General features: G+C 38.3%; 1 protein-coding gene across 1 annotated transcript in view; it reads left to right on the top strand.

The window, feature by feature from the left end:
- mfge8b (milk fat globule EGF and factor V/VIII domain containing b) overlaps positions 1-26282 on the top strand; it is a 35450-nt gene extending 9168 nt beyond the window's left edge. Inside the window, exons 2-10 of the mRNA XM_051692233.1 lie at positions 6588-6713; positions 6845-6976; positions 15269-15382; positions 15812-15993; positions 16627-16782; positions 16925-17069; positions 18757-18941; positions 19775-19930; positions 24510-26282. Coding sequence (XP_051548193.1) covers positions 6588-6713; positions 6845-6976; positions 15269-15382; positions 15812-15993; positions 16627-16782; positions 16925-17069; positions 18757-18941; positions 19775-19930; positions 24510-24653 — 1340 coding nt within the window. The 3' untranslated portion in view covers positions 24654-26282. The remainder of the gene's footprint in view (positions 1-6587; positions 6714-6844; positions 6977-15268; positions 15383-15811; positions 15994-16626; positions 16783-16924; positions 17070-18756; positions 18942-19774; positions 19931-24509) is intronic.
- The last annotated feature ends 789 nt before the right edge of the window (positions 26283-27071 follow it).

The following is a 27071-nucleotide window of genomic DNA, read 5'->3' as shown; positions in this document are numbered from 1 at the left end:
ATTACTTCTCTCGCAACGCGACACTCACGTCTGGTGTAGACAGGGTGTTAGACTAAACCAATTGAATTTTGTGGAATATAAAGTCAGTAATGGATATAATATTATATCCACTGTCTTTCTATCTTCTCTCAGCTGACTATTCATTGTATGCGAAAGAGCAGTTTGAACATTCTACCTAACATCTCCTTTTGTGTTTGACAGAAGAAAGAAACAGGTTTGGAATAAGATGACTGTGAATTATTTCACTTTTGGGTGAACTATCCCCTTAAAAGTTGAGCATTGTTTGTCACTCTTATCTTATAGGATTGAGAGTGTAAACAGCTTTGGAAGGAAGCCATTCTCTCAAGCTGATCTAAGCTCAGCAGTCAGCACTCATCCATCAAAATCTCACCTTCATTAGCAATATGTTAAAACCACTTGGAAATCAGCAAATAAGGATTTCTCTCAGTGTAATACAACACATAAACAACCCAAACTCTTAAGTCAGCTGAGAGAGCATACGCTAATTATAGTGACCATACAGGCTTTTCTCTCCCTCTCTTTCACAAGAATGTGTTTGCGAGCCGTTCAAAAGCTGTCGAGTGGCCCTTGCCATCTGGCAACTGGGTCTTTCCCTCCAGGGATGGGCTCATTTGTTCTGATGACTTCACTTCTAATACCGGCCCAATGAGAGCTGCTTGTCCTGTGATTAATTTTCAATTAACCCTAATCAATGTTTCATTCATTGCATTTCTCATATGATTTCGCTTCATCTTTGCCTCATGCTCCAGTTTCCAATCTGCTGTCTTGAATTTTTTAAATCATGATTTCCCCTGTTTCAACACTTTTTGACAAACACTTGTCACCAGCTTTTGGAAGAATATGCAGCAACGCATGCATGATTTATGTGGATTTTGTATCTCCGTGTTGAGTGTAAAATGTGTGTCAAAATATAATGTCTGTGTTTTGGCATTTCCAAATAAGATTAATATAAGCTTATTTGTGTTGCCTTAGATAATGGTTTTTTTCTCTGTACGTCACAGTATATTTGTGTACTTTGTGGTTTATTTTTAAGAACAGATGGCTGTGTTCTGGAGAAATGCTTGTGGATTACAGAAATTTCACCTGATGATGCATGCTCTCATAGCTTCCTTGTCTTCCTAAACTGTGTTTTTTAAACCAGTTTATTGGTCCATGTACCAAGTTGGATAAAGTGATGTTATGTCTTTGGAACATGTGGCTTGGAACACTGAGTACTCCAGGGCTAAAGCATGTCAGGATCTTAAGTGATGTGTGAATGACCGCAAATAGCTGAGAAAACAAACTAAACTCCAGTTTGGACAGTTACACACACACATACATATTTCAAGACATTAATAGTGAATATGTGTATGTAAACATATAAATATGAAATCCAGGACACATGTATGGCATGAAGGCAATATAAACCCTATAAAATAAGTTTCAAAGCTGTCTTAAAAGGTAAACGAACATTCTTGGTTCCTGTCACCGCCATTTATTATGAATACTTTTTGTCCTAGGTTCATTCAGTGTGTAGATTTGCTGCATTTGCATGCACAAACATGCACATGTGCAGTGTTTTGGTTGTCCTGCAGTCTGTTATTTTTTGTTTTGCACCTGTTCCTAATATGAATGTCAAGTTTTCTTTGTTGGCCAAATGTTCGTGATCTGCTCAGCAGATTTTTGCTGAATGACACCTCGTGCCGATGACTCATTTCTAAAAGCCCTTCCATACCTTTGTGTTACTAGTTATTATAAAACTGTTATACTCAAGATTGCTGTTCATGTCATCATTTAATTCATTGTAAGACGTGCACAAGTGGCATCCCAGATACATGAAATGAGAGAGTGTGTGGTTTTGCTTTGTTTTGTAATTTGTTTTCATTTAAGGCAAATTTAGTTAAACCATTTTATTCTGCCTTTTAAGTTTCCTCTGACCTTTTGACAAACAATAATCGTAATAAGCACATGAAATGTTTAGACTTTTTACTTTGAGTTGTTCCCAAAATTAAAAGGAATAGTTCATCCAAAAATGAAAATTCTGAAAATTCATATTGTGGCATGAACAATTAGAAATATAAGTTGTTATTCACTGAAAATCTTGACATCCACGTTGTGTGCTGTCTTTGGCATGTTTATGGGAGAAGTACCAATGTCCAATTTGTGATCAAATCATCATCCGGGTGGCGGAGGATGAATCTCAGTTGCCTCCGCGTCTGAGACCATCAATCCACGGCTTGTTGAGTGCGTTACCACGGATACCTAGCACGTGTGGAGGCTTCACACTATTCTCTGCATGGAGTCACTCAGCACGCCCTGGATTCAAACGTGCGACTCCAGATGTGGTAGTCAGCGTCTTTACTTGCTGAGCTACCCAGCCCCCCTAACAAATCATTCTTTTGATCTTTTCAGTGAATCAGTTGATTTGGTGATCCGGTTCTTGAATTCATAATGACTTTTTTGTTCTGTTTCTCAACAAAAGCTTTTGCAGTATGTGGCTTCAGAGGACTACAATGAATACAAGTCGTATGGGCCACTTTTATGACACTGTAACAGTTCAGGGTCAGGCAAGGAGGAGGCGGGAACCGGTTGAACAGTGAACATAAAGTCTTAATGTCAAACTCAACATAAAACAAACATAAACACACACGCATGCAGCATGGCCACGTACATCTCCCTCTCGAACTGGTGCCTCCAGCTCGTCTGTATCCCCCCTCTCCCGGCTGATTAGCCTGATTCAATGCTGGCCGTGTGTCCTCATGGCCCGCCCTCCTCCTCGTCACAGACACTTTTGCGTCCTTTTTGATGCTTGAACGCTCTAGGACCCATTTATTATAATTGCATTGAAAAGAGCAACCAGTATATTCTTGAACATTTTTATTTTTGTGTCTCACAGGAAAAAAAAGGTGAATGGGTTTGGAAGGTCATGAGGGTGAGTAAATAATGACAGAATGTTCATTTTGGGTGAATTTTCCCTTTAAGCCTGCACATTTTCTGGGACGTCAACATCAGAGTCAAATGAATGTTAAAAAGTTTTTGCCATATTGGGGATCAGCCCAATAGCATGTCAGCTATTACTCATTTTCTGAGCTGGCTCGGCACTGCCCACTTGTTTTTTGCCCTCTTTGTCCCTGTTTTCGTGCCTCATTTGTGAGAGAGCAGCGGACACTCCCACAACTGCCTGCCTACACGTTTAACTCAAAAACAGAGCATGTGATATACTATAGTGCCTAAAGCCATCTATCCAAAAACCTATGGGAATAATCCGCTCACACTCTCATTATGCAGCTTTTGCTGATCAAAAGGCCAGCTCAGCTGATGAGACACTAATCAGAAGTTTCACTTTATCAAACAGCTCTGCGTTCAGCTGATGCATTCGTTTCTGTCTAATGGCCTTCCAGAACATAGCCTATAGACTTTAATGTCATATTACGATCTGTTTTTAAACGAGGTTAGGTATAGCTGGTAGCTGTAGGATGATACATGGTGTGCTATTTTGATGTGTATGTACTGAATATACTGTAGATGATAGTCTATAATTTTTTTGGCTATTTATTTAGTTTTTATGCAGTACGGTCCAATTTTCTAATTAATTACAAATACATTTTCAGCGTAGCAATTTGTGAGAACTTAACTTGAACATTTTACATGAATTTCTGATTTTATTCAGTATGTCATGAATTTGCTTTAATGACAGCATGCGTTCCAGCTGGAGTAGAATACACAAGTTTGTACAAATTCAAAGCTTGATGTTCCATGTTATCTAGCATGATTTAAGAATGTTTCAAAGAGCATGTGCTTCATTGAAAGCATGAAAATCTGAACTTTTGTATAAAACTGTTAAAATGGTCAATGATACAAATTTGCTTATTTGGTTAGTGACTCAAAAATAGTACTTATTAATTTTATGTCATAAACGTTTCTTTGTTTCTAAATCCTGAAAGTTTCTGTTTAGTTCTGGGTTTAAATCAGATTTCGAATCCCAGATTTTCAACGTTGACTTTTGGACTCTACTGTAGATATAATCAGGTATGGTTTAGAAGAGAAATATTAGGTTGAATAGTGTTTAGTTGTATTTGGATTATTTGTACTTCTGTCCGAAAGGGCATCTGCCCATGCCAGCACCTTGCTAAAGCCCCAAAAACATTCCATCCAGATGGACAGAAGCAGTTTCTATTCACAGTTTCCATTTCAATGGAAACTAAATCAAGCCATTTAAAGTTGTTTTGATGAGGAGGACAGCGTGACCGGGCCGTGAGGGTGCATGGCCAGTGCTGAGTCAACTAATCAGTGGGAGAAAGAGATAAAGGGGAGCTGGAGACGCCAGTTCCAGAGAGAGAGAGACACACGCGGCCGCTGTGTTTATGTTTATGTTTGTTTTATGTTGTTTTAAGTTCATTTCTGTCATTAAAGTTTATGTTGACTGTTCAGCTGGTTCCTGCCTCCTCCTTGCCCACCTTACCCCATTACATTTGTGTTTAAAGTTATTAATCCTCTATGAATTGCTATGAATTACTTTAAATGCTCCACTTCCCCATGTCAGTCTTGTCGTAACTGTTCAATGACAACCACTTTTGTTGACTCTGAATCCTTCAAGCTATTGACAAGAACGAAACAGTTTCTGTTCCTCTGGTGTTTTCTGTGCTTATCAGAGATGGACAGGTTGGTTTGAGGTGCTAAATAATTTGTTCCTGACATATTCTGTCAAAGATGAGGTAATAAAAATGCTTTTCCAAAGGTGTCTTATTGACAGAATTAGGAGGATTGTGCTTTTAGCCTTCTGGAATAGTGTTCAAAGGAGGATACATTCCATTCTAAAGATAAACCAGGCAAGCGTTTGGATAAGGTTTCTGTTTATGCAGGCCGAGATGTTATTGCTATCTCAGAGGCTCCAACCCTGAGTGTGAAAGCCGTTGCCTTTTATCACAATTAGTGAAGACCGTTCTCCAAATGTCTTGATGTGATACACAGTTCACACTGTTGAACCCTGCAGTAAAGCCCCATGATGGTTGGGCTAATTATTATTTCAAGTGCCGTTCACCTCGACTAAACTATGTTGAGTGTTTCTGTTGTGGTATTTTGGATTGGCGCCAGAGGAGGACACACCGATAAGTGTCTCACCGAGGTGTCATTTACACAGAGTTGTGGGAAGCCAGCTCCAATTTTGGAACGTTGTAACTCTGCAAATTCAGGGCCCATATCTGTGGGCCTAAAATTAAACTTTAAGATGGCAATAGCTCGAAAGACAGTGAGAGGATGGATTTCCTTGGTCTTCCATTCAGTATGTACTTAAAAAATGCTAGAGGTGCAGTTTAGTAATCGAAGTATTTATAGTATTTAAAGGAATCTTCGTACTTTGATGCCATCATTATGCTAGTGTTTTCCTAAAAGTTGACAAAATTAACTTTTAGCAACTTTAGATTTAATTTTCCTGGGAAATGGAGTAAGAATATTGATGACTCATCTTGCTCTAATTCATTTTGTCCAATCAGATGCTCTCTAAAATGAACATTTCCCTACCCATAAACCCACCTACATCAGACTAGCATTAGCAAATAGCAAATCACGGTCCATGGCTGTAATGTGAACTAAAGGCTATTTCAATAAGTTATTTGGCTATAGGCTAACCATTTGACTATAGACCACAGGGCTTCAGTCCTCAATAAAACATCTATGGTAGTTTGTCATAATGCTACTGCCCTGTCAGCAGTTTGGACTGTATCCACCTCATCCAGCCCTAACAAAAACAAAACCACACTGTGAACCCAATGTGTGGTCTACTTGCTTGTTTGAAGCAAACAAAACATTCTCAGTCTTATAATTTCATTGTGTTTGTAACCATAGAAACATCCTATCAGAAAATTCAAATAATGATGCTGAACTAAACCAAAGACATTATAAGGTGGACGAGACAGACCACAAAAAATCATAATGCTCAATATAGCGACTGTACGAACAGAAGTCTGGTCTTTCTGTTAAAATAGCCAGTTGCCTCTTGATCCAGGTTATTTACTCGAGAACGCATTTATGCATTAACTTGACCATCCTAAAAAAGACAGTTTTTCCTAGCATGATGTGATCTAAAGAAACTACAATTTTGAAACTGTTGATGTCAGATTTTATCGCTGAATTTAAATTTGAAACCTGATCCTGACAATCATTTTTGGAGATTTGTCTTTCTTCATTATCTACATAGAAAATAGCTTCCCGGGGACATTACCAAGATGACTTTCACCCTGTCTACACCGGGTGCGTCCGTTGATGAGATGCGCCATAATGGCTCGAGGCTGTCTACATAAGATTCATTGACGTGAACGTTCTAAACCTTTTAATTTGTGTAGTACCGCCAGCGTGTGCAGCATAAAATGGAACAGGACATCCGTTTATTGTCGGCGCAATGGACGTGCAGCATTGGACGCTTCCAGTATAGACATCATTGATTATAATGGAGTTCTATTACTTTTGACGCAACACGCCGCTCACATCCGGTGTAGACAGGGTGTTAGACTAAACCAGTTGAATTTTGTGGAATATAAAGTCAATAATGGATATAATATTATATCCACTGTCTTTCTATCTTCTCTCAGCTGACAACTGTGAGGTGAATGTGTGTCTGAATGGAGGAACTTGTGTGACGGGAGATGGGAAAGATTCCTTTATTTGCATCTGCACCGACGGCTTCACTGGAAACACCTGCAACGAGACTGAGATTGGTAACTATCTTATCAATTATTTATATTTTACATTGGAAAGCATAGGTGTAAAGCCAAATGGTTACTTGTGTCTATTACAGCTGTGGCTGATGTCATACGCTGATCTTTTCTCATGTGACCTTTGTTCTCAGGGCCTTGCAACCCTAACCCCTGTAAAAATGACGGTGTCTGTGAGATCATTGCCAACTCACGAAGAGGAGATGTCTTCAGCGAATACGTGTGCAAGTGTCCAATAGGTTTTGATGGAATCCACTGCCAGAACAGTGAGTCATAATCATCCAAACTGTTATCAATTTGCCTATCAATAAGGCTCTTTTACAAAACCTTATGAGATGCCTTGCAGTCTACTGTACTGCCTACACAGGGAGCTGTATTCTAAGGCAGCATGCTAACTGAAATGGTGTTGGAGACTCAACTCGCAATTGATTTCAATAAAGTCTGACATTAGCATGTTGCTAAGCTAACACCACAACACCCTGATGTGCATAAAAATACTTAAAAGCACACAAATTTGGGGTAAAATGGTTCATTTTTATTACATTTTTACTTTTTATCATCATTTTCATTCATCTAATTTAATAAATATCATTCAGGTTTTGGGATCTTACTAGGTTTTAGAACAGAACCTAAATGTTTTTTTTTTTATTTTATTTTTTTTTGGCTAGCTTTTTTGACTTTTATTAACTTGGGCAAGTCATAGCTCTGATGCAAACACATTTTAGATACTTTATTGCAGAAGCACTTTATTAGAAGAGGTTCTTTTGCACAGTAAGGAGAACGGATCACATGCAGCTGTGCCCTTCAGAAATGTGTGACTAATTATTTCACCAAGTACCATGGTCTACGTCAATCCCAGAAGCTCTTCGGAATATAATGAGGGCAGATGGATGATAACTTTGCTATGTTAACAGATGCAACTGTTAACACAGCAGAAAGCTGCTTCAATCTTTACTGTCATCTGCTGTTGACTGAGGGGCAAACAGACCTTCAACCCGCAGCACAAAACACCACTGCAAACAAACAGCTAAGTCACAGCAACTCAGCCTCTAACACAGTCCCATCAAGAGAACTATGACAACGATACTCGCACATTCTAAACAAATGACGTTACTCTGTTATGGAAATGCACAGCTGGTGCAATGATTATTCTTTTAAAATCAACAAGAAACTGCTTTTGTAACCTATTTTGTTTTCAAATTGTGACGTATTTCCGAATGAAAATAACAGAGCTTGTTGAAGTCAGCCGTAAAGAAAAGCAGTTTCAGAGGAGGATCAAGTTTACGTCATGTTTGTGAAAAAAGAAGGTCCCGCAGCAGATAATGTGCTATTTTCTTGGGTCAGACAATACATTTTTCAAATATGCTGTATGTCTTAGGTGTGTCCCAAATTACACTATACACTTACAAAATGTACTATGCACTCAAAGTGTAGTATCGTCCCAAATGGAAGCGTTCGCCGTTTAACAGGTGACAGATGTGACATTTCAAACCCAAGCGTTTTGTTGTTGCTAGCTTTAGTGCGCTATTCACCCTCAGTTCAACACTTACTGTGTATCTCAATAAAATATACTGGCGGCCAAAAGTTTGGAATAATGTACAGATTTTGCTCTTATGGAAAAAAATTGGTACTTTATTCACCAAAGTGGCATTCAACTGATCACAATGTATAGTCAGGATATTAATAACTTGAAAAATTTCTATTACAGTTTGAAAACAATTTTCAGAACTTCTTAAACTACTTCAAAGAGTTCTCATCAAAAAATCCTCCACGTGCAGCAATGACAGCTTTGCAGATCCTTGGCATTCTAGCTGTCAGTTTGTCCAGATACTCAGGTGACATTTCACCCCACGCTTCCTGTAGCACTTGCCATAGATGTGGCTGTCTTGTCGGGCACTTCTCACACACCTTACAGTCCAGCTGATCACACAAATGCTCAATGGGGTTAAGATCCATAACACTCTTTTCCAATTATCTGTTGTCCAATGTCTGTGTTTCTTTGCCCACTCTAACCTTTTTGTTTTGTTTTTCTGTTTCAAAAGTGACTTTCTTTGCAATTCTTCCCATAAGGCCTGCACCCCTGAGTCTTCTCTTTACTGTTGTACATGAAACTGGTGTTGAGTGGGTAGAGTTCAATGAAGCTGTCAGCTGAGGACATGTGAGGCTTCTATTTCTCAGAGACTCTGATGTCCTCTTGTTTAGTTGTACATCTGGCTTTCCACATCTCTTTCTGTCCTTGTTAGAGTCAGTTGTCCTTTGTCTTTGAAGACTGTAGTGTACATCATTGTATGAAATCTTCAGTTTTTTGGCAATTTCAAGCATTGTATAGCCTTCATTCCTCAAAACAATGATTGACTGATGAGTTTCTAGAGAAAGCTGTTTCTTTTTTGCCATTTTTGACCTAATATTGACCTTAAGACATACCAGTCTATTGCATACTGTGGCAACTCAAAAACAAACACAAAGACAATATTAAGCTTCATTTAATGAACCAAATAGCTTTCAACTGTGTTTGATATAATGGCACGTGATTTTCTGGTACCAAATTAGCAATTTAGCAAGATTACTCAAGGTGTTGGAGTGATGACTGCTGGAAATGGGGCCTGTCTAGATTTGATCAAAAAATACTTTTTTCAAATAGTGATGGTGCTGTTTTTTACATCAGTAATGTCCTGACTATACTTTGTGATCAGCTGAATGCCACTTTCCTGAATTAAAGTAACAATTTCCTTCCAAAACAGCAAAATCTGTACATTATTCCAAATTTTTGGCCGCCAGTGTACATATTCAGGATCAGAATCAGAATGAGCTTACATACAAGGAATCTTTTTGGTGACAGGAGAAACAAGTGCACACAGAACATTACAGTGAGACACAGAATATAAAACAAGGTAAGAGTATAAATAGACATACAAATAATAGGACACAGAATGGCGTATGTACATATGCAAATGGTAATGTATGTGCAGGGTAGGGGTATGTACAGTTATGGAATTAAATATGTGAATTTACATATGTATATGAGATTTGTATTTTGATTATTGCACTATGGGGAGTCCTGAGGCAGTTTAATTATTCATGAGGAATATGGCCTGAGGGTAAAAACTGTTCTTGTGCCTGGCTGTCCTGGTGCTCAGTGCTCTGTAGCGTTGGCCAGAGGGCAACATTTCAAAGAGGAAGTGGGCAGGGTATGTGGGGTCCAGAGGGATTCTACCTGCACGTTTCCTCACTCTGGAGACGTACAGGTCTTGGAGGGTGGGTAGGGGGGCACCAATAATCCTCTCAGCAGTCCTGACTGTCTGTTGTAGTTTCCTTCTGTCTGATTTGGTGACTGAACCAAACCAGACTGTTATAGATGTACACAGGACAGACTCAATGACGGCTGGGTAGAACTGTGTCAGCAGCTCCTATGGCAGGTTGAACTTCCTCAGCTGGTGAAGGAAGTACAACCTTTGCTGAGCCTTCTTCACAGTGGAGTCTATGTGGGTATCCCACTTCAGGTCCTGAGAGATGGGGGGGTGGGAATTTCCCCTGAAGTCCACTATCATCTCCACTCTTTTGAGCATGTTCATCTCAAGGTTGTTGTGACCACACCAGACAGCCTGCTGATCAACCTCCCATCTGTATGCAGACTTGTCACCGTTGCGGATGAGGCAGATGACCGTGGTGTCATCTGCAAACTTCAGGAGCTTGACAGTGGGGTCTTTTGCAGTGCAGTAGTTTGTGTACAGGGGGAAGAGCAGTGGAGAGAGAATGCATCCCTGAGGAGCGAACGCATCCCTGAGGAGCACCAATGCTAATAGTGAGGGTCCCGTATATGAGTTTCCCCAGTCTCACTAGTTGCTGCCTATCTGTCAGAAAGCTGGTGATCTATCGACAGATTGGGGTGGGCACGGAGAGCTGGGTCAGTTTGGTTGAGAGAAGATCAGGCATGATGGGATTGAAGGCTGAACTGAAGTCCACAAATAGGATCCTTGCATAAGTCCCAGGTCTGTCGATGCTGTATTCACACATCATGGTATGATGGTAAAGCATTTAACTCACTTTTGTAAGGTGCTGTCTTCACAGAAGTTTCGCTAATTGTCATATTCTCCATTATTTACAATTGTTTTGCCAGATCACCATTGCTGCCTGCAACTCTGCCCCTTCCGCTAAGTACGGCAAGCTGCGTGCGCTGAGTGCACGAAGTGTCCAATATTCCACACTCCATTTTGACGGTTGAAAAAGTGCATCATCTGGGTACTCATAGTAAAATTATTTTTGTTGCATTTTCAGTGAAAACATACTACTATACTACTTACACTTCAAAGTGACCTAAAATAGTGCAGAAGTGTGCGGTTTGGGACACACCTCTTGTCTTTCTGTTTACTATCAGATACACCAGAGTCAAATCTGCTCTGATATGGTGATCACCAATGTTGGGTAATTTATTTTAAAAAAGAAATTCACTACAAATTACTAATTATTTCTCTTAAATTGTAATGGGTTACTTTACTGATTACTTCATTGAAAAGTAATCACATTATTAATTACTTTTAAGTTACTTTTTCAAAACACTTCACAGCAGTGCCGTAACATTTTTCTTCCGGGGGGGTGACCCACTGACCTGGTGACCTGTTGTTTATCTGCCCTCCCTGTAGTTACACCACTGCTTCACGGAATGTTTTTTTTTTTCACTCAATGAATTCAACATGATACCTATATTTCCTTCTCGTTTATTGTCGCACACCCTTTAGCTGTAACCTTCAGTAATACAAACAGATGTGTATATGAATGTGAATTTATTTTTTACATTTATTAGACATAAACAATATTACTTTAGAAATATGTGTAACCCAAGTAATGTACTTAATGTAATCACCTAGTTACTAAGTAATTATCAGTCAGTAACTATATTATGAGTCCAAGAATTTAAAATGTAATGTTACACTTCTTTTTGTATTTAGTAATTAGATTACATTATTACAGTATTAGATTACAGTAATTTATTACTTTGTAATCAGATTAAACTCAACACTGGAGATTATAGGTGCATGATGTAATAAAACAAAACAATATTCCCCAGCAAATAACATGCAATTTTATTTTTCAACCACAGATGCCATTAGATTGCCCAGAATTCTGGAGTGTAATTTTAAGAATGTAAATATGGTGTTTTAATTTCTTACTGACTTTAAAGACTTGCCTAATTGGTAACATACCATTTTCATTTTCCACAGTATTTTATTTATTATTTTGAAGAATGCATTTGCAAAAAAGATCCTGCCATAGTTGAATGTTGCTTTTCCGCACTATACATTTAAGACATCACAGATCATTTAGCTAACCACATAGATTCCCTCACTTTCTCACTAATTATGGTGGACCTTATGGCTTCAGTGCCAGTTTTCTCACGCTTGATGGGAGGGTTATAATGTTTTGACTGGGTTTAATTAAGCATGTGGGCATACACTCCAATGCTAAATGTGGCTGGAATGTGGCTAGATTAGAACAGTGATGCCCTGGAATTTACTGTTTAGAATCTTCTTAATTCCACAGGGAGACATCTAAATCATGCTCGGTTGATGGCAAATATTGTTGACTATGAGTGCACACACACTGCATAGTTTTAGTTTAGTGCCAAACATAGTGCCAGCACAAATTAAAATATGACTGTAGTGTAGCACACCCACGCTGTCACAGACTGGCTCTGTTGCTGGGGTAAAATGCAAGTGGAGGAGGCAAAGTAAATGTCCACACATGTTCTCGGCTCTCAGTTGGCAGAAATGTTTCACTGACAGCATGAAATTGGTCTGAAAGCTCTGCAAGAGGCTGTGAAATCTGTGTCAAAAGCTTTTACACAGTGGAGTACTGGTCACATTAACTGCACTGATTGAAATGGGCAGAAACCTGCTGTATGGTTTAACTGCAGAGTCTCTTTTTGTTAGGAGTGTGTTTGCGACAAAAGTTAAAGAGGTAGTGGAGCAGTCATGGAAAGCTTGGTTTCTGCATTTGGAGCTTGGTAGGAAAATTGGAGGTGCCCTTCTGCCACTACAGTCTAATTTACTTTTTTCCCTGCTCAATCAGAGCTGTTTTTTTCCCACCTAATTTCTCTGTCACAGTTTGCCCTCTTTCACCTCTTTTTTTTTTCTAATTGCTGGCTTTTTCTTAATTAGTGTCTTTGTTTTCTTTTTTCCTCGCTAAACTCTTTCGGCATTATGCTCATGGGATCTTGGCTGTTTAGAACAGTGGTTTTCTGGTTTTACCCAGATTTTACATTTGCACAATAAACAATTCTGGTGCTCTGCTGTGTTGATGTGCAAAGTAAAAATAAATGTCCTTAAAAATCAAGCATTGAAATGTATTACAATTACCATGATCTGCATAGGTCCTGCAATATGAAAAATTAGCAATATGACACGGATAAGTTTGTAAATGCATAAACAACAGCAGAAGTTTTATTTACCGTCCTAACACATGGAACGAACACTGGGCCAAATATTATATTAGTATTCGCCATATTACCAAGTGACAAATGAGTTTTTTCCAAAATACTGTAAAGTTTGATTGGATGCACAAACTTTGATGTCAATAACCGAAAATAAGGGAAGCGTTTTCTACTCCTTTTTAAAAACTGATAAGCCTATTAATTTTGCTACCATAACTGAGCACGATTTTACATTAAATCTGTGTGTCCCTTCCTTGTCTTGCAATTGGCAAATATAAGAGTATTCAGACAGAAGTTTTAATGGTGTCTCTGATTTAAACTTCAGTATAGTAAAAAGATTGTTAGAATTAAGTTCCATGAATTTATAGTTCAACAATTGATTTGCGTCATCATCATCAATCAAAAATGTTCATAAAAGTCTCATAAAAGCATTTCTCATATAAAGTGTTTTAGTAAAAATGTGTAGTTAAATGTTGTTTATTTACTGTGTATTGTATTGGTGCATATAATTGAAAATATTTAAATACGATCTTTGTGTTAGTGTAAAATTGTGTGGAAAATATGCATTCATGTGATCACTAGATTTTCTGAGCATGGTACGGAACGGTTACAGTAGCATTTCCACTTGGGCACGGTTCGGCACGGCACAATTATAAACCGTTCTCGGCCCGGAATTCTCGGCACAGTAACCATATTCAATTGTTCTCAAGCGTGCTGGTAGATTGGCTTTAGTACTTGCCGACTCGTTTAGTGTATCTTTATGATTTTATTATAATGGTTTAGCTAGTATTGTAGACTACATAAATATTTCTACACACATTTATCATCAGGGATGTAGATTACTAGCTAATAATAGAATACATCAATATAGTCTCATATACTATTTTCATAAAATACATATATAATTATTTGTCAATAAATATTCTTCTTAGCTAGTCTGGAAACTTTTACATTTCTGCATGTTCATGTCTGGTGGTAAATAAAAGCCCTCAGTAAATTATGGTAAACCACGTGCCTTTTTCTCTTTACTTTCCTTTTTGCGACATGGTCCGTGTCTTTGCTGTTTGTTAGCAAAGTAAAACAAGGGAAAAAAGCAGTCATCATCCTCCATGGCACGCAGCACTCGCTCCAATGTTTATCTTTCACGGCGTCGCCAAAAGACGGATCTGTTACGTACCATAGTGGAAAAAAAACGCAACCAGGCCAGCTAACTCCATATTTCACTATAAAATACTGTATATATGTGTTTACATTATTATATCATAATGTAGGTCATAAGAAATCAGTCATGCCACTCTAACACAGGCTGACTGTGACCGCTCTTAACACTCACTGACCCTCGAAACCAAATAATCTAGTTGGAATATGGCACGCGACATACAGAGTGAATACAGAGTTAATACTGTGTTGCAAATTGCAAAGCAAACTTTATGATAAAAATTAAATATTATATTTGGAAAATCAGAATTGCAAACTGTTTAAGCAATAAGAATGTGTTTATAAAAGTTAAAGTATTCTAGAATGTTAGCATGGACAACGAGATACATTTGTCAAGACAAACATTGATGTTGGCTTGACAAAGCCTTTGTCTGAAAGTTGACAGAAAGACAGACAGACAGATAGACATATAGATAGTCAAGTAGACCTTCAGATAAAACCTTCAGAAAGATGGATAGATTTTGTACTGTAACTTAAAGCCACGATATGGCAGACCTCATTTGTGTTTGTTTACGTTATAATTTTTTGAACATTATAGTTTGAATTAATGAGCATTCTGTTGGCCTGCTTGAACATTGTCAATGGAAGTCTATGGGATTTTGATAGACTGCCGTACAAAAAATGTTATTTTGATAAATTTTTTTGGGGGGGGGGGGAACCCCTAAACATAGTCTGTAGAATAACAGTATGTTGACTTTGTCAAGCCAACATAATAAAATGATTTGGTTGGAGTTAATTTGGAGGTAATATTTGTTAAAATTAACCTTTTATTTAATATGGTGTGTAAACGTGCATGTGCATGCTGCCGGTGAGTGAGAAATATTTAGCTGAATTATGCTTTTATAGGCCAGTTTTTTGCTTTTTCACACCTGTGGAAGAGCTTTACAGAAATCTTATGACCTGTGCTCTGCAGATGTGAATGACTGCGCTGGCCAACCCTGTCAGAATGGAGGCATCTGTCGAGATCTTGATGGAGATTTCACCTGTAAATGCCCCTCCCCCTATGTTGGAAAGCATTGCCAACTGCGTAAGTAGGATGCTGCCAGTACTCACAAAATTCATTTACTGTAGAATTTTCTTTTTTTTTTTTTTTTTAAATACTCCTGCCATCTACCATTGGTTGGACAAACAGATAGTCCTGCCCCAAACTAACACCATTAGTTGAGCCAATGCTTCTATGTCAGGCTGTTCGGGATAATGTAGCAATGTTTTGAAAGTTTTTCAGAGCCACAGTGTTTACAATTTTAGTGCAATAAACCTATCAATGGCTTACTAATAGTTGTCTATACATATTAGAAAACCTTTAAATTGGTCTATGTGACTTCATTCAGCACTGTCTGTGTCTCTCTCCTGTGAATGTGGTCATCACACTGTTTATCCATCTGTCTGTCGTACAGTCAGGCTGTTTGTCTCTTGAGTGGGTGAATATGTGTTAATGTCTGGCTCTGGTCCCTAGGCTGCATCTCTCTGCTGGGGATGGAAGGAGGAGGAATCGCAGAGTCTCAGATCTCTGCCTCCTCTGTGTACTATGGCATTCTGGGGCTGCAGCGCTGGGGGCCCGAGTTGGCCCGACTGAATAACAAGGGACTCGTTAATGCCTGGACGTCTGCAACACATGACAAGAATCCCTGGATCGAGGTGACAAAGATAGACCTCTTTCAAAAACGTAAAAAAATAAAGAAGCCTTTTTTGCTATAATAAATAGGACAATAAGTTGTATGGTGCGTTAAGAGTTCAAATTACTATTTAAAGATGAAGTAATTTCCACTAGCATCCCCAAATGGAATTGCAAAATAGTCATTGTTTTCAAACAGTATTCCCAAACACTCACTCTGCTATTGGTCAGAAAAACAGATAATTTTGCTCCAGACAAACAGAGCGATGCATTGAAATCACCACAAGAGTTACAGTTTTTCAATTTTTTTGAGGGAAAATCAACCTATGAATGGTTTATTTATAGTTTACTATAGCCCCTTCATATCAAACTGGGATTTTAGGACAAAGTATTTTAACGTTGAAACTCTACATGCACAGTTAACCCTAAAATGAAAATTGCCTTCATTTTATATATTCCATGGAACACAAAAGGAGATGTTAGGCAGATGACTCAGTTCACCTCACCATTCAACACATAATTTTTAAAAGCAGAAATAATTTAAGTTATACAAATTCCTCTCCCACACACACTATTTTAAAGCAATAAATATTTTCCAAAGAGCTGTTCATTTGTGTTTGTGTATGTGCTTGTTTATGTGATATTCATGTGTGTAGATCAACATGCAGAGGAAGATGCGTTTCACTGGCATCATCACCCAGGGTGCCAGTCGCATGGGCACGGCAGAGTTCATCAAAGCCTTTAAGGTGGCATCAAGCTTGGACGGGCGAACCTATACCATGTATAGACCAGAGGGTCAGAACAAAGATATGGTGAGAATTTACTGATGACGACACATTTTAATAGCAGGTTAAATCAAAGTGCCAATCAATTTCAGTTGTTTTATAATTAGTTTAATTAATCTGTAGATATGGTTTGATTAGCTTCTAAATGAAGACAAACTTTTTCCCCCAGGTCTTTGTTGGTAACATGGACAACGATGGGACAAAGACCAATTTGTTTGACCCTCCAATCATAGCTCAGTATGTTCAAATCATTCCTATTGTGTGTCGTAAAGCCTGTACGCTGAGAATGGAGCTGGTGGGCTGTGAACTCAATGGTAAAGACCCAATAAAATATTCTTCCGTCACTGTGCATGATTATATAGTCATTATTGTGTGAGAGTCAAAATTAGATTTGTGAGAGCGAGAGTACAAAAAGTACATTCATTTTGTGTAAATAGCAAGAGAAAGTCACAATTTGCTCCATTTCCTGCTCTTTTTTTTTTGTATGTGATCGAGTCAATGACCACAGCCTATTTGGCTGAGGGTACAAAGTCAAAGATGAAGGAAATCTCTCCAAGCTGGGATTCTAGCCAGCAAATGTTCTTTGAGTATAAACCTATCAGACATTTGACTTATTTAGCACACGTGACTGAATTTTAAGTTGAATATAGTCATAATGAATCACACTGGTTGATTTGTGTGGTATGTTCTTCGCTAAACTTTTAAGAACAACTAAGATGCGTATTTCTTGATGCATATATTTTAATGATAACTGGCAGAAAAGGCCAGAGTTAGAGTTCCTGTTGGGGCTCAACAATAAGGGGCAGTTCAGACCAAATGCATAGTTGCACAGAGAAAAGCTAGAACTTTAACTTATCAAGGCATCTAAAAAAAACATGCCACTCCTGTGTGAGCAGATGGACACAAAATGCGTTCGTTGTGAACGGCCGCTAAGAACAATATAGTGACTCTATATGCATTTTTGCAAAACTTGTTATATGTGTCTCCAGGTACAATTTCCTGCAGTTTCCAGGTGAAATGATCACTAGAGGCACTACAACAACTATGTGTTTTATTCACTTTCACTGAAATCATGACTTTAATGGTTTATTAATACTTATTTTTCTCTGTTACTCAGAACCTGCTATTTTATGATATCGACACACTTTTAAAAAAACGATACATTTTAATGCTTGTATTACAGACCCACCTACATACAGTATATACACTTATTCCAACACGAATAGCATGCACGGTAGCTCATCAGATTGGAGCTTTGGACTTTGAGCCGGAGGATTGTGGTTAAAATCCAGCCATGAACTCAAGCTGACACGTGACACGACAGAGTCATAGAAGTGGCACGGAGTGATGTGGTTGGTTCAGAAAATGTGCTTTATTTTGCTTCTGCATTTTCAAACACTAATGGTTAGGTTTAGGCTTTTATTTGGTAAGGATGTATTTTTTAACGTCTCATTTATATTTAAAACACTTGGTTAGGTTTAGGTTCAGGCAAAAATTTTAGGTTAGGGAGGTATGTTTTAAAAACATCCATCTAAAATTCACCTTAAAACCTTGTTTGAATACAACACCATTTTACTCGTTTTTGGCGCCCCCAGCTGGACATTTCACTGGAAAACTGCAGCCAAATGTGTTATACAGCACGTAAATTTTGAATAGCAAAAATGTTGTCATGTTCACTTAAATTTCATGAGATCATGCTGCCTAAGAATGTTTTCTAGAAAGTCTAACTTTTATATAATATTTTGAACAGTGCAGATGTCATGTCAATATTTCATTCACAGCATTACATACTTCACTCTTCCATCTGTCTATCTCAGGCTGTCTGTCACTGCAGCATGCGCTTCACACGCACCCATCACACACTGCATCTCGCTGCTCACCTGCTTGAAACTCGCTGATGTGGTTTGTGCCGCTTGTGCTGACACGCTTCCCATCCATCTCTCTGCCACTTCCTGTACCCCTTCCCGTTGTCTCACTTCACAGTGTATTTGAACACGACAGGTTGCTCTGAGCCACTGGGTATCAAGTCACGGCTGATCAATGACAGGCAGCTGACAGCTTCCAGCTCTTTCCGCACCTGGGGCATCGAGGCCTTTACCTGGCACCCGCATTATGCCCGTCTGGACAAGCAGGGCAAGACCAACGCCTGGACCGCAGCCACCAATAGTCGCTCAGAGTGGCTGCAGGTGAGATGACCAACTTGGGGGATGGGAAGAGAAGGCTGTAGAAGTGCAGTTTAAAAAAAAAAAAAGATTAGGTTTAGATTCATCTTAAATTGAACAGACCCTGTTTACTCCTGGTAATGAGGGTTACTGTAGTTCACCCAAAAATGAACATTCTGTCATCATTTACTCCCCCTCATGTTGTTCCATCTTAATACCTGGTGTAAACAGAGCCTAACTGCACCTAATTCATATACCGGTACCAAAATTAGTGGTAGGCCCAAATGCCTTTAATAAAAGTTAATTTAATTCAGTGGGGTGATAAGAACCTGGAAACTTCCAAATTCAGCTTCAGCGTCTTCCCTTTGCTTAGCTCTGACAACATTTCTGATGTTTGCATTGGAAATGAATGTATCCGTGGTCATTGCATTGGGATCTTGGCACATTTGCTCATTGGATGACCTTTTTAAAGATGAAACTCTTTAATTTTCTATCACTTTGTTCGCTCTGTCTTGAGAGGCAATCATTTACAAAAACAATCCTCTCCCACATTTACAAATAGGCCAATTAAGAATATTTCAAAGCATCCCTAAACTCAACAAATTGGGATTCAAGACTGCTGCTGTGATGTTTCAAAGCATCTCTAAACTTAACAAATTTGGATTCAAGACTGCTCACTGTGATGTTTCAAGACATGATCTATGGCAAGGGGTTCAAGTTTGAGCAAAATTTCCAGGCAATCTTCTACTGATGTAATTTAACTGCGTAACTATGACAGATTGAAATGCTGGCACACAATAATCACTTCTATCAATCTTTCTCTTAAATATCTGTTTATAATCTGTTTAATGTATCAGGTGGACTTACTCAGAACAAAGCGCATCACTGGGATCATAACGCAAGGAGCCAAAGACTTTGGTAATGTGCAGTTTGTGTCAGCCTTTAAAGTGGCTCACAGTGACGATGGCAAGTACTGGACCATACTTAAAGATGACAAGACAAAAACAGATAAGGTTTGTTACTAAAAAGTTTTTCCCCTATTAAAGTCAACATAAAAAATCAAAATGGACCGTATTTACTGTCTTAAAGGGTTAGTTCACCCAAAAACTTGGTTTACTTACCATCCCATGCCATCCCAGATGTGCATGACTTTCTTTCATCTGCTTAACACAAAACAAAGATTTTCAGAAGAATATTTCAGCTCTGTAGGTCCATAAAAGGTAAGTGAATGGGTGACAAAATTTTGAAGCTCCAAAATCCACATAAAGGCAGCATAAAAGACTCCAGTTTTTAAATCAGTATCTTCAGAACCGATATGTTAGGTGTGGGTGAGAAACATATCAATATTTAAGTCTTTTTTACTATAAATTCTCCTCCCTACTCAGTCAATCTCCACTTTACTTTCACTTTCCCATTCTTCTTTTGTTTCTGGTGATTCACACTGTTCATGCATATCGCCCCCTACTGGGCAGGGAGGAGAATTTATGATTAAAAAAAAAAATACTTCTCAAAACTGAAAGATCAGTTTTTATTTCTTACCCACACCTATTATATCACTTCTGAAGATATTGATTTAACAACTGGAGTCTTTTACTTTTATGCTGTCTTTATGTGGATTTTGGAGCTTTAAAATTTTGGCACCCACTCACTTGCATTGTATGAACCTACAGAGCTGAAATATTTTTCTAAAAATCTTAATTTCTGTTCTGCTGAAGAAAGAAACTCATACACAGCTGGGATGGCATGAGAGTGAATAAATGATGAGATAATGTTCCATGTTCCATGGAAACCTCATCCTGGTCTTATTATAAATGCTTCACTGGTACAATAAATTAATTTTAAGTCAAGTACTTTTTATTTGTATTGTGCTTTTTAACAATACACATCCTTTCAAAGCAGCAACATTTGAAGTTAGAAGTTTACATACACTTAGATTGAAGTCATTAAAAAAAAAATTTTTTTACCACTCCACAGATTTAATATTAGCAAACTATAGTTTTGGCAAGTCGTTTAGGACATCTACTTTGTGCATGACACGAGTAATTTTTCCAACAATTGTTTACAGACAGATTGTGTCACTTTTAATTGACAATATCACAATTCCAGTGGGTCAGATGTTTGCATACACTAAGTTAACTGTGCCTTTAAGCAGCTTGGAAAATTCCAGAAAATGATGTCAAGTCTTTAGACAATTAGCCAATTAGCTACTGATAGGAGGTGTACTGAATTGTAGGTGTACCTGTGGATGTATTTTAAGGCATACCTTTAAACTCAGTGCCTCTTTACTTGACATCATGGGAAAATCAAAAGAAATCAGCCAAGACCTCAGAAAAATAATTGTGGACCTCCACAAGTCTGGTTCATCCTTGGGAGAAATTTCCAAATGCCTGAAGGTACCACGTTCATCTGTACAAACACTAGTACACCATGGGACCACACAGCCATCATACCGCTCAGGAAGGAGACGCATTCTGTCTCCTAGAGATGAATGTAGTTTAATGCGAAAAGTGCAAATCAATCCCAGAACAACAACAAAGGAACTTGTGAAGATGCTGGAGGAAACAGGTAGACAAGTATTTATATCCACAGTAAAATAAGTCCTATATCGACATAACCTGAAAGACTGCTCAGCAAGGAAGAAGCCACTGCTCCAAAACCGCCATAAAAAGCCAGACTACAGTTTGCAAGTGCACATGTGGACAAAGATCTTACTTTTTGGAGAAATGTCCTCTGGTCTGATGAAACAAAAATTGAACTTTTTGGCCATAATGACCATTGTTATGTTTGGAGGAAAAAGGGTGAGGCTTGCAAGCTGAAGAACACCATCCCAACTGTGAAGCATGGGGGTGGCAGCATCATGTTGTGGGGTTGCTTTGCTGCAGGAGGGACTGGTGCACTTCACAAAATAGATGGCATCATGAGGAAGGAAAATTAAGTGGATATATTGAAGCAACATCTCAAGACATCAGCCAGGAAGTTGAAGCTCGGTCGCAAATGGGTCTTCCATATGGACAATGACCCCAAGCAAACCTCCAAAGTTGTGGCAAAATGGCTTAAGGACAACAAAGTCATGGTATTGGAGTGGCCATCACAAAGCCTTGACCAATCTGATAGAACATTTGTGGGCAGAACTGAAAAAGCATGTGCAAGCAAGGAGGCCTACAAACCTGGCTCAGTTACACCAGTTCTGTCTGGAGGAATGGGCCTAATTCCAGCAACTTATTGTGAGAAGCTTGTAGAAAACATTTGACCCAAGTTAAACAATTTGAAGGCAATGCTACCAAATACTAACAAAGTGTATGTAAACTTCTTACCCACTGGGGATGTGATGAAATAAATAAAAGCTGAAATTAATTATTCTCTCTACTATTATTCTGACATTTCACATTCTTAAAATAAAGTAGTGATCCTAACTGACCTAAGACAGGGAATGTTTTCTACCATTAAATGTCAGGACTTGTGAAAAAAGTTTAAATGTATTTGGCAAAGGTGTATGGAGACTTCAACTGTATGTAGAAAAAATATTCCAAAGATTTAAAAGATTCGAAAAATGTTTCGTAATCTTTAATCAAAATGTAATGGCTTCCTCTACCTCTGAAACAACTTTTCTTTCTGGCTGACATCACCAAGCCCTCTTATTTTCAACCACCTGTCATAAAAGTCGCTTTCACACATACAGCCTTTTCCAGAAAATGACCTGCAATTTTCAGATTAGAGGAAATGTGTGAACACGTCCTGTTAGAAAATTCCAGTATATTTGGAACTGGCTATTTCCCTGAATGAGAGGTTGTAACATTACCTGAAAAGTTGAGTTTTGATGCTATGTATGAACAAGAGTCGTAAGATAAATGGTTTGAGCACGTACGAGGTCAGACATGCTGATGTAAGACGGAGATGATTCAGTTACTCTGGAGTCAAAAAAATGTAATCAAATTGGAGGGATAGTAAAAATGTTATTCTATTTAGCTGGAGGATATAATTTTTTAATATATTTTAGAGCCAACTATAGAGGAAATCTAGTAGTGTATGATGCTCCACGACTCAAATCTGAAGTCATATGGTGAGCAGCCAATGAAAATCGGCCATGCACAGCTACGACACTGGACCATGAGGAAATCGAGATTCTGCTCGAAGTGGAGAAAACATTTAACGGCACTCACCTCAAACTCATGTCACAGTCTCCATCTTTCCCCCCAAGACTGCACCCAAATGCGCTCGGCCCTTTCCATCCATGTTTGTTTACATCTGTCATGTATCTCCTAAAATGGGGCCGTGTGTTCTCACGTGAGTTTGTGATCGGATCAAATTGACAGCCGGAGTGATCCTCAGTCGTTTAGTGTGTGATACCTAGTATTTTTATATTCTGTTCAGATTTTAGAAGTGGTGTAGTGTAATCCTGCCTAAAAGCGCAAAGAAGTTTGTTGACTGATAAAATAACTGACTATATCTCAGAGTTTAACAGCGTTTTGCTGCTGATGTGTGAATGGTCGCAAAACGGAAGAAAGATGGAAACCGTTGCATGTGTGAAAAGCAGATGTGGTACATTTACCAGTAAATGTAATACAGCAATGTTACTGCAATTTACCAGGTTGCATGTGTGAAAGGGGCTGAAGAGAGCTTTTCACAATTCAGTCAATTTCTGATGAATAAACTCAAGTCCTACCCTACTTTTTTCTTCAAGATATGACACATTTTGTGGGCCTGGGTAGCTCAGCGAGTAAAGATGCTGACTACCACACCTGGAGTCGCAAGTTCATATCCAGGGCATGCTGAGTGACTCCAGCCAGGTCCCCTAAGCAACCAAATTGGCCCGGTTGCTAGGGAGGGTAGAGTCACATGGGGTAACCTCCTCGTGGTCGCTATAATGTGGTTCGCACTCGATGGGGCGTGATGAGATGTGCGTGGATGCCGCGGAGAATAGCGTGAAGCCTCCACACGCGCTATGTCTCCGTGGTAATGCGCTCAACAAGCCACGTGATAAGATGTGTGGATTGACAGTCTCAGACGCGAAAGCAACTGAGATTCGTCCTCCGCCACCCGGATTGAGGCGAGTCACTACACCACCACGAGGACCTAGAGCGCATTGAGAATTTGGCATTCCAAATTGGAGAGAAAAGGGGAGAAAAAAAAAAGATATGACACATTTTGGAAGTAAAATGTGCTGCAAATGCTGCGTTGTGTTGACTTAAGTTTCTTTTATTTTGTTGTTGTTGTTTTCATGTGTTAGTGGTTGTAATGTTTATGTGCCAAAAATTGGTCTACTTTTAGGATCTGCAGAGTTTTAAAACACAGATCATCATGCTGGACACATTTTCATTAAACTTTCATTACAAACAGAATGAAAAACAGTGGCACGTTTTAAAATGGCATCCAGTTTGGAACCATTTTTCAGAAAAGCCAAGAGTAATTTTTGATGGGAAAAGAGAACTGGAGAAGTTTCCACATCACTAACAAACCACATGCTTGAAAGATTTTGACACTAGCCCCATATCTCTTTAACTGGCCATGGTGTCCGTATACATTTAGCTTTTTTCCAGCCATCTGTCATGTCCTTGTCTCACCCCATCTTTATGTCTTCCACTTCACCTGAAGATTCTCCCTGGCAACAGTGACAACAACGTGCACAAAAAGAACGTGTTCGAGCCCCCCTTCTACGCACGATTCGTCCGCATCTTGCCGTGGGCGTGGCATGAACGCATTACCCTGCGAATGGAGCTTCTGGGCTGTGATGAGTAAAACTCCTCCCACCTCTTTCTCTCTCTCTTCCCTTTTATTTTTCCCTACATTCCTTCTCCTGTGAACCACACCTGCACTGCCTCACTCTTAGCAACAGAGGGCACCAACACCACAGGACCCTGCACAGCTGGGGGACTGACTGATCTTTCTCGCGGCCGGCGAGAAACGAATCCCAAACCCACAGTCTGAATTGTTTAGCATTATACATACTTTGTACTGTACTGCAGCAGTGCCATATGATGATTAATTAAATGCTAAAATCTACATTGATGTTTATTTACCTTAGATATGCCCATATAAGGCAACAGCTTAATTTTACAGAAGTGAAGAATTACATTAAAGAAAATAAAAAAATACTATCGTTTTGGAAAAATTTAAACTGTACATACCAAGTATGTCAATGTATTTATTTTCAAAGTAGTTGTCATTAGTCGATTGGGTGTAAATGCTGTCAAATTGTTTTATAGATTAGCTGATAAAGTGGTTTAAATGAGCAAATTACCAAATCAGGACTCTTAAAAATATTGTTGTTTTTGTTGTGCTCTAGTATACTAATTTGTACATTATGAAAATACTAAAACTAAATTGTTTTTTGAAACAGTATTTGCTGTAAGTCACTTAGGTTTTGACATGTCTTAAAACTAGACTTATGCATTTAACGTGACTAGTTTTTACCAACCTTATCAAGTCTAAACATGAAACGTGACAGTCAATAATTTATTATCATTTGATTAGTATTGTTTAAATTCGATGCCTTGGCCAGAGCTGCCATGGATCTCAGGTGCAGTTGAATCGGTGTGCTACTGAATTTTATTATTTTTATTTTATTTTTGCAGCAAAATTATGAAATAAACCAAAAGTTTTGATACAAACAACATTGTACTCTCAAAAGCCAAAGTGGTCTCATCTTTCTTGATATGATGTCCTAGCAAATGTGTAATTTCCCTTCTATTTAAAGTGGGGCCACACTTCAAGCAGTATATACTTAGATATACCCTATCACTGAACACACGTGCAGCATTAAAGCTCTTGCATTATAAGATGCGAGGAGGGGGGTGGGTGCAAATCTAATTTTTGAATAATTTATTCGGTGGCACTGAATATCTGATATGACCGTCCAATCTACATAATGCTTTCAAAATGATGCATTGTGACCCCCAACCCATCCACTCTAATAAATATAAAGTTTTGGGCTTGTGCAATATGATATAAGTATTAATATGAATTAATATTAATGGAGCTTAAGGGGAAAATATATGGGCAGGATTCCCCGAGATGTTATCTAAAATGAATTTAAGAGGGTTATTCAAGGTAACAAACACTGAAGAATAATAGCATAATCCAGCATGGTTCTGTATTTTGGCTGCATGCATTTCTTTTTTCTTATGTACTCAGTACCAATTTGTACCAATGTTGCATTTGATTTTCACACAGCATCTTTGTTATTTCTATTAAGTGTGTTCTTTCAATGATTTAAAAAAAATATATATATATATATTTTTAATGCCTCATACTGTAACGTTCTTCTTGTGTTCACATTGTTTAAACTAGTTGCATTTCCATAGTATCTCTTGAAATATTTTCCTCATGTTCTTAACTGTAGGAATAAATAAAGAATACAAGTAGATACTTGTTGGCCTAGTAGGCCTTTGAAGCATGGTGTTTCTTGATATGAATCCTCTTTAGGAAGTTAGAATTGGAAACAAGATAAAATCTGAACTTTTGGATATTTACTCTATGAATCCAATGGGAAAAGTCAACACTTGGATTTTTCAGTATCCACACTTGGATAAATATATATATACAGTGGACCCAAAGTCACACTTAATGTATTTATTTAATTGCATTAGATACAAAATATTAAACTTAGTGGCATCTGCAAACAAATGATGCTACCTTTTCTCAGAACTAACCTGACCTTTTTCCCACCATTTTTGCAATAACTTTTAACTAGTCTCAAGGTCATTTTTAGTGAATGCATGAAGTCAGTTCCTCTCAAGTTCACACGTGCCCTAGCAGGTGTAGTTCATCACATTAACTGTGGACATGTTCCACAAAGTTTGACAACCAGAAAGTCCAAATACTTTTTGTCTCAATTTTGAATTTCTATCTATTGCTCTGTCATTTGAAACTTAACAAACGTCTTTTTGTGAAATGTTTTGCATGAAAAGTGTATTAGTGCTATATTTATTTAAAATAAATGCCATTAATGCAAAGAAATTTTTTTAGTGTGGTTTCAGTGTCCAAATACTTTTTTTAGCCATTGTATGAGCAGATAAATAAATATGTACATCACCAAATAGGCCCTTATTATTACACATTATCTCTTCTGTGTTGATTGACTGGCTACAGACTAATAGACAGGCTGCACAGAGGCACAAAGCAGGAAGGCAGAAGAGAATCAAGTGGTAATCAAAA

The sequence above is a fragment of the Myxocyprinus asiaticus genome, chromosome 48 (assembly GCF_019703515.2).
Source record: "Myxocyprinus asiaticus isolate MX2 ecotype Aquarium Trade chromosome 48, UBuf_Myxa_2, whole genome shotgun sequence".
NCBI lineage: Eukaryota > Metazoa > Chordata > Actinopteri > Cypriniformes > Catostomidae > Myxocyprinus > Myxocyprinus asiaticus.
Note: the sequence above shows the minus strand (reverse complement) of the source record. Positions and strands in the feature narration are given on the sequence as shown.